At 40.2% G+C, this 9,071-nt stretch overlaps 1 protein-coding gene across 1 annotated transcript; it reads left to right on the top strand.

The window, feature by feature from the left end:
• The first annotated feature begins 572 nt into the window (after positions 1-572).
• On the top strand, positions 573-7,690 carry TIMM21 (translocase of inner mitochondrial membrane 21). Its single transcript, XM_057414756.1, has 6 exons — positions 573-952; positions 2,570-2,632; positions 2,732-2,829; positions 3,784-3,857; positions 5,848-5,953; positions 6,059-7,690. Exons 1-6 carry the CDS (start codon positions 643-645, stop codon positions 6,149-6,151), a joined length of 744 nt encoding a protein of 247 aa, XP_057270739.1. The 5' UTR covers positions 573-642; the 3' UTR covers positions 6,152-7,690.
• Positions 7,691-9,071: the final 1,381 nt, after the last annotated feature.

The raw sequence follows: 9,071 nt of genomic DNA, 5'->3' as shown, positions 1-9,071 counted from the left end.
CGAGCAGCCCGGTGTGGGGCACACAGAAAGCGCTAACACACCCGGGAACCGCACTGACTCCCGCCATGAGCCCCTGTCAAGGCGTCCTGCGCTCCGCTCCCCGTAGTGAGCCGCTGCGCCGGCTCCGTGAAGCCAGAGCCGTTCTCTGGTGGAAACGTCACCTGCATTGCTGTTAGGCGCCTATGTGTGCAAGATAAAAAAGCAAATATATATATATATAATTTACATATATTAAAAAGCCTAAAAACGTGAGCGGGACCTTTAGCGGCTGAGTGTCCCCGCCCCGTGATGGCGGCGGCGCTCGGCATGGCGGTCGCTGTAGTGATGTTGCTGGGAGCCGCTCTTAGCGGCGGGCGCAAGAGGGAGCCCGTTTAAACTACCGCTCCTAAGGCCCACTGCTGCCGTCCTCCCCGTCGTCCCCGGGAAGATTTCCGCTGGGGTAGCGGCGAGTGGCCGCTACCGCCCGGTAAAGGCTAATGGGGATTCCTGACCGGGAGCGCCGGCTGGGGAGCCGCGCTCTGGGTGGGGAGCTGCCCTGACTCTTCCCCGAGAGAACCCCCGTGGGGACGGTGGCTTGTAGCGGAAGCTTCCCGTTTAGCTCGGGCGTGCTTCCTTGAGGGCGGCTGGGAGCGGAGCCCCGGCATGCTGCCCGCCTCCTTTGCGCGGGCCTGGCAGGGCGGCGAGGGGGTGCGAACCGCCCTGGGGAGGCGGCTGCTCGCTCCCCATGGCTGGGCCCTGCTGCAGACGGCGCCCTGGCAGTGCCTCCGGCTGTGCTTGAGGTGGCGGCACCAAATTCACTGCAGGGAGCCCGCCCTGCTACTCCGGGCCGCCCGGAGGAGTATCGGGACGCAAGCCGGGGGGGTGAGAGCTGAGAAACCTAGCGATGATAGCAAACATGTGGCCCTGCAAAGGGCTGAGAAAGGAGAAACTTTGCTGTCGGCTGCTCAGAGAGGTAAGACGGGCTGTAGTCACTTGTGAGTGGGAGCACTGTGTGCTGGCACGGAGAAAAGTACTGCTGCAGCTGAGATCGTACAGCCCCCAAACTCAGGAATTTAAAACACCGAGCCCTTTCTTTCCACGTCCTTCTGTTTGCAGCAGTTGATCCGTTTATGTATTGCACAAGTAAAACAGAAATTAGTGGCTTCTTCCAAACAGCTTGCTTATTAGTGGTTAAGTCATAATCAGGGATAAGGTTTTCAACGAGGAAGGGCTGAGTGTGAGAGTTGAGGTTGCTCAACCTGGAGAAGAGAAGGCTCCAGGTAGACCGTATTGTGGCTTTTCAGTACTTAAAAGGGGCCTATAAGAAAAGTGGGGAAAGACCTTTTAGCACGGTGTGTTGCAATAAGATGGGGGTAATGGTTTTAAACTAAAAGAGGGGAGATTCAGGCTGAATGTGAGGAAAAAAAATCTTTACAATGAGGGTGGTAAAACACTTGCACAGGTTGCCCAGAGAGGAGGTGGATGCACCATCCTTGAAGGCATTCAAGGCCAGACTAGATGTGGCTCTGGGCAGCAGAAGATATCCCTGCTTGTTGCAGGGAGTTGGACTAGATGATCTTTAAAGGTCACTTCCAACCCAAACTATACTGTGATGTTATGTGTAGTCGCCTCTTATTTTCCTTTTCAAAAGGCAAACCTACTGCGCACAGCCAACCTTGAAGCTGTTGAAACAAGTTTATTTCTAGAAAATAGTTAAATGTCTACATGTGATGCTAGTTTATAGGATGGCTGTCACTTTGGTTGCTCTCACTCACTTCAGTGAAAAGTGGTTTCTGCATAATTAACCTCAAAAATTCTAAGTGCTTTGAAAAGATTTTGGAAAAACACCCTCAACTGGTTAGAAGATTACAGGAGAAACTGTGATTAAATTTTCCCCAGTAACTTGTACTTCACTGAAAGGCACAACTTTATCACCTAAGCAAATCAGTAGTTTCTTTCCAGGTTCTCAAAAATATTTTGTAACAGAGAATCTCATATGACTGTTTTAAGGGATTTTTTTGCATGTATGCTGCCACTTCAAAACTAATAGATAAAATTAATCAGATAAACTGCAGTTAATGATCTCAAATAAAATACATATTTTGGTCTAATATCCTTCCTTTTCATTGTTCACTTAATTAAAAATTCATAAAATTAGTTCTTTTCAGTCAGTGCCATTTATAAGCTTATGCTTTTTCATTTTTTACTTTTTCATTGTATGAGGATTGCAGTGATTGTGGGTTTACACAGTAGCATGAATACTACAGTGCTAAATACCTCATTACTTCTTAAGAAACTGTCATGTACACATAAAGTAGCAGTAAGTACTCTGGGTCTTGAAAACATCTAGTAGGAAAACAGAAAATAATAAGGTTAAGTACAGAGGTATAAGCAAGCTGTGTACAGGATAAGAGATGTTCCATGGTCTCTTTCTTTTAGTGATGAGGCATTATGAAGCTGTTAGTGGATTTCTTTTTTGTGCCAAAATGTTATTTGAGCTGCAGACAAATAGTAGAGCATTTATAGAAGAAAACTATGCAAATCTTACTGTACAAGATTGTAACTCCTGCTTGTTTTCTGTCTATTTCAGTGAAAGATGCTGGAAGAGACTTTACCTATTTTATTGTGGTGCTTGTTGGAATTGGTGTTACAGGTTATTTCTAAAAATTATATTCTTTATTAGAAGATGCTTTTCATTAATTCCGTCTGGTTTGATTAGTTTTCATTCCATTTGCTGTTGTTTCTGTTACAGGTGGTTTGTTTTATGTGATTTTTAAAGAGCTATTCTCTTCTTCTAGTCCAAGTAAGATCTATGGAGATGCCTTGGAGAAATGCAGATCTCACCCTGAGGTTTGTTTTTGAACCTTAGTCACAAGTTTCTGTTTCTCAGTAGTTTACTGTCTAACTTTGAGTCAGAAGTTTGCACAAGGAATCTCACACGTCTGTTGTGACACTTCACTAAGGTTCAGTCATACTGTGAAGCACTGCATAAGTATTCAGGAATTTAAATTCTTCATGAGAAACACAGATAGCATTCCCGTGGCTAACAGAAAAAGAGAGAACAGTCATGTTATCACACAAGGTAGCTAGATGTAAACAAAAGTCACTCTTAACGCTGGATTCTAAAAGCCACTGCTTCAGGCACACCAAGAAATGCATGAAATAACTTTCAAACAAGATTGCCACAGATGCCATGGAGGATAGCCTAGAAAAGAAGTAACAGGTTGTCACTAGAATAACAATGGAGTCTGGTTTGAAACAAGTTTGTAGAATTAAAACTTATCTGCAGTGTTTATGCAGTAAAAATCACCCTCTCTTTTTAACCAACTAGGTTAAAACTAGGTTAATTTGGTCTGGCTTTACAGATCTGGGCAAAAAAAAAATGAATTTCTTAATGTTTTTTAGATAATGTGAAGGGGAATGCATTTGCATTTTAAACTTTGAAACATACTGTTTTGGAGGAGACATGATCAAATATTTCATGCTTTCTTTTTTCCATTTTACACAAAATGTCAGTAAAGTATAAAATATACAGTAAGAACACAGATTAAAATGTCATAATTGCAGAGAACAGTACAAATGGAAGATAGTGGGATTTTAGACATCTAATATGTGATTGTCAAGAAAAGCACTGAAATGTAGAGGAATTTTCCTTACACTGTTCTCTGTCATAAACTCTTCTACCCTTGACACATCAGACTCGGAAGGGGCATTTTGTTGAAAGTGAAATGCATTCATAGCATTTCTGGAATATCTGTTTCAATGTGATACCTTCTGACAACTAAAGCTTCTTTTCTCTTGTAGATAATCGGTGTTTTTGGTGAATCCATTAAAGGTTATGGGGAGGCAACAAGAAGAGGAAGACGACAGCTTGTCAGGTGCCCTTTGGTGTTTGCCCCATACAGGCACTGTGGAGACATTTTAGGTCTCATAATAGAAAGCTAGATCTAGATTAATGAACTGCATGTGACATACACTGTTACTTTTGAGTGAAAACGAAAGCATTATTTTGCGGTACATCTTGTGGAGCACATACTGCTAAGTACAGCATACATACAATACAAAATGCCAGTTCTGAGTGCCTCAAAACAAGCAATGGTCAGAACAGTAAACATAGAGCTGGACTCTTCCAAGAATAGGAAGAGTCTGAAGGGAGCAGTACAGAGGCCTACACATGCATCTGGGGAGCAGGGATCTGACTGAAGTTTACAGTCTGAAACCCTCAAATAGAGTGAAATCGTGCTTTGAAAAGTTGTTCCTGAAGAGTTTTTTCTCCTTTTGAAGCAGTAGTTTTTATCAGGCCAGAAAGAGCAGGAGGTACTAAATTTCAGACTTTACAACTTGCTCTCTTTAAAGCTGGGCTGGGACTGACTGTACAGGTTGTAATCACTGCAGTGATTATATTGTCCCAAGCTGATCTGCAGTATTGGCTGCCCATTTCTTAAACTGATTTTTGGTACTTGAGGCTACATCTATACTGTGTATTTAACAGAACATCTCTCACCTAAACCTTTCATCAGTGTATTTGAGGGAAGTAACAGAAGTAATTCTTAGAAAATGTGAATCCTTCCTGCCCTATAACGCAATAGGGGCTTTGTCTTTATTTCGTCCTTTGACTTGAATTTGCCTGAGGAGATTTCATACAGGATGGGACACATAAGCCCAGATGCATAACTTGAACCATGAAATTGAGAAACTTTTTTTTTTTTCCTCAGAGGAAAGTGATATTTACTGGTGGAAGTTTTATCTTTTCACCAGACTGTGAAAAAGTGTTTAAAGTGGAGCTGCTAATGAAAAGGATATGCACTAAATGTTTTAAGCACCTGTCTGTAAAAGAAATTATGTAAATAAGTAAATGCACTATAAGCTTTCCTAGTATTTCCATCAGTTTGAAAGTTTAGTATTTAAAACAAACTTTTGAGCTGAGGACTTCGTTTGTGTCTGCAGTATAAGGATGTCTCAAAAAGGGCAGATTTCTGTGTATGTTTATGAGTACCTTGAATATGAATTTACTGCAATAAGGCTCTTCGTTCATCTTTGTTCTGTGTAACCCATAAAGTCACCTTAAACATATTGGAAGTTTAATTCACAGTGTGTATCTGAGCATGACTGATGAAAATAAGCCCTTGGTAGTATGCAGCAGTTAGTAATTTCAGTAGGAAACATAAGCTGGCACCAGAACTCTAGTTTGACCATTAGTTTTTGGAATTGGTCACCTTGAAAGTAACATGACCTTTATCTGATATTGAGCATAACCTAACTCCAGTCTAAATATGAGCATTTAGACTGGAGATTTGATATCAGTGCTAAAGTTGCACAACTTTAGTAGAACAAAATTATTGCCAAAATATGTCAAGCATATAGTGAAGTGTTTGTTTTGATTGATTTAACCAACCTGATAATTGATAAGTTAACAAAACATTGTTTGTGTGCTTTGGCTTGGTACCTTCATTTTAAGTGCCTAAAAAACCCAAAACCCTGCCAGTCTTGATGATGGGGGTGTTCCTTTCTGCATGTCAGGCTCTGAATCTGGGGGTTCTTTAGAATAAATGCAAGAAAATTCCAGAATTTTTAGCCACTGGATTGCTGTTGAGTTTCAAGGGGAGGGCTGGGGTGAGGACATATAAGCACTTAGTCTGTTAATCCTCAACTGCTAGTAGTTCTTCTAACTCCACTAGTCCTTATACTCACAGCAGAGCTTCAGAAGAGGAGTAGAGAGAATGAACCCATGGTAGCATAAGGATTGCATCGGAATACATTTTCTTACAAAATAGTTAAGCAGCTCCTCTAAAGAAGTTGTTTGTATTTTAACTAGCATATAACATGTATCCTTGCTGGGTGGCTTGGGTTTTTGTTTTGCTGTTTTAGTCACATTGAATACATAAAGGATGGACTGAAACATATGCGTTTGAAGTTCTATATTGAGGGCTCTGAATCAGGGAAGCGGGGAGCAGTCCATGTGGAAGTCAAAGAGGTACGTACAATTGTTTGATACAGCTGACAAGCTTAATCTTGAGTTTAAAACTACCAAAGATTAAAAAAACAAAACCAAAACAGCCTGAAATTGTTTTTCTCACAGAATCCTGAGAGAGGAAGACTTGAGGTCCGCTACATATTTGTGGACGTTGATACCTATCCTAGAAGAACCATTATCGTAGAAGACAACAGATAGCCTTTGATCAAAGTTACTGTCTCACCTGATAGAGTACAGGATGATACTGGTGTCTCCAGACTGCATGAATTCTTTGGTATTCTCAGTTGTATCTTGCAGCTTCGGGGTTCTGTTACAAGGAAGCAGCCTCTCAGGGCCTCCATTGAGGTCTTTCATAATAACAGGTACAGGATTTGAAGTGAAGCCAATGAAATAATAGTAGAGCCATCACTTATGGCAATTACTTTTGACATAGGAAAATAATGGTTTGTAATAAACAGTTTAATGCTGGATAATACTTCTGCACACCCAAAAACTGAGTATACCAAGGTGTTAGATTTGGATGGGTTTTTTTTTTTTTCTTTCTTTGCTTGCATTTTCCAGTAACACTGCAATAAAGTGTAGGCAAATTCACTGTTTTTCTTTCTGGATGCCTTTATAGAAAGTAAAATGATATATAGGAGATCTAGCCCAAAGGAACGTAACGATAGGAACTGTGTAGAAACACACCTGTGACAAATGACTGAAGATAAAGACTTCATTATCAGTGTCTTCTAAATAACAGGACAACACCACTGTCTGCTCATTGTAATGTTTGCTGTGCTGCTCCATGGAGTTGTAGCCACTCAGCACTGTTCACAGTATTTCCATCAACTGTGTAAATATTCTGGAAATCAGATGCATGTAGGTTTACCCAAAGTCAAAAGTTCAGCTCATGACAAAATTTTTCACCTGGGTTTCTTCCTTAGTGCAGCATGGCAGAAGCAAGCATAACCTTGTGTATTAGTAATCAAACTCAGTTGTGCTGATCTGCCACGTAGCACCAATCAAAAACATTCAAGCTTTAGTTTCTTACATTTAACCACTTTATTAAAATACCAACTACTGTATTTTTCTGTAGTTACCTATCGTGTTACCAGCTTCTTAGTTCACTAGTGAATTATCCCTGCATTAGGTATGCACTGATGTTCAGTTAGCAGTCGTTACTATGCGATTATTTAATGGTATATTTGGACTGTTCTGAAGTTCATACAGTGTTCTCTCATACAATGCCATGAATACTATATGTAGACCTTCAGTAATACTACTCTGGACTTAAGCTATCCTGTTGATCTGTCTCCCAGTAATCCCACTTGCATAATCATAACAACTGTAGATAATATTTTGTTACACCCGGTAGCTGCCTTAATCACTACAACCTTGATTTCAGTCAGATCCTCGTAATGTTTGAAAGTATTCAGTGAAGATGAATCACACATTCATCCCAGTAATGTGGACAGAGTTAACCATTATATCAGAGCAGCCACCAATGCCAATCTGTGTTAAACTGCAAAGCATTTGGGGGTTTCCACACTGTACACAATGTAACTGACTTTTACTGTGTCTTTAAATAATGAAAGCAATTGATTCCCATTGTTCTTCATGTTATTTTTTTGAAAGCAGTAGAGTTACTAACACCTTTTGACTTATGACTCTTCCCAATTCTTAGCATTTCATATGCCAAAACTTCTGATTCAGAAGAAATTTCCAAACTAACCTAATTGATTTACAATCAAATAAGAAGAAGATAGTTAAGGCCCTCATTGCTTCACTGCAACCTGTTGCAGTACTGAATGATAACATTACACTCCATATTTACCTGCCACCGCTTATGTCCGGTTACTATAAGCATCTGTGATACTGTTGTGGTTACTGAGAACCATCTCTGGAAGAGTTCTGTCATGAATGCAAGACAGAGCATGATTGTCAGAGCACATCAGAAACACTGCCAGCTATGTACGTTTAGAATCCATAATCACTAGCCTTAAGCCCATAGTATACCTTGATAAAAATGTAATCGTTCTTCACCTTTTGCAAACCAAGACTACCTAAAAATACATAGTTTAAGTTAGAAAATACGACACTATATTTGCCTTGCCTTCATGGGTTTCTACCATGTCAAGCTGCCTGAAAGCCACTGTAAACCATGTCAACAACAGGCTAGCTTATGGAAGGGTGGGTAACTGGAAGGTTCATCTTTGCTTTTCAGTAACACAGGCAGTAAGTATCTCAGTGTTTTCTTAAAGCTCTTTCCTCTTACTCTCTGAAAAGCACAAAATTGCAGCATATATGGGTTACTTTCTGATGTGAATCTGTCATGTTACTGTTACTAAAGCTGTGGGAAAAAAAAATCATGGCCAGGAAGTCAGAGCTCAAACAATAACCTTTTCATGGAAATTAAACAAATTTTCCAGAGTTAAGTTTTGATTGTTGCAGAATTAATAAAATTACATATGCTCAAAACCCAGTTCTCCCTTAGGAAATGAAAATAATTCACTCAGCAGTGAAAAACTGTTTTCCCAGAAACATTGTGTCGTAAACTACTCAAAATGTACTTGAGGTAGTGTGTAACTTTGTCTTAACTTTGGTGTCTCTGCCTTCATTTTTGTGCATGCCAAAACTTGTGCATATAGTATAGGCAGCCACGATCCTTTGAGCTGGTTTGTGGGAATAATTATGTTACTCTCTCATCTACATGACCTCTGAGTCTAGGCCCTGTGTATACTTGCTGTATTGTGACAGAAAGAAATAGACCTTCAGGAAATTAATTTTGTGAAAACTTTAAAATATAAAAAATGACTACTTGCTAAGCTTCAGTAAACAGAAGATCTTGCAAAGGAAATGGAATTTTAGACTGGAAATGAAAAATGCTGTTGTGCATGACTGACTGAGTTTAAAAATTACCCTGATACATAAATAATTCCAGCACAGAAATCAAGTTTCAACAATCGATTTAGGTAATGGAGTCATGATCTTGGGAATGGTTGCAAATATATGTATGTCTGATGCAGCAAACTTCAACAAACTCACTTAACAAGGAGAGGAGACAGGAATGTAAGACAATTACTGTGTCACAGGGCAGATGCAGAAATAAAAAGACAAAGAGGATGTGCTGGGGGTT

Source organism: Pezoporus wallicus, unplaced genomic scaffold, assembly GCF_028554395.1.
Source record: "Pezoporus wallicus isolate ANWC-B61680 ecotype Strahan unplaced genomic scaffold, APGP_CSIRO_Pwel_v1 contig_2, whole genome shotgun sequence".
Taxonomy (NCBI): Eukaryota; Metazoa; Chordata; class Aves; order Psittaciformes; family Psittacidae; genus Pezoporus; species Pezoporus wallicus.
This window is presented reverse-complemented; position numbering and strand designations above follow the sequence as displayed.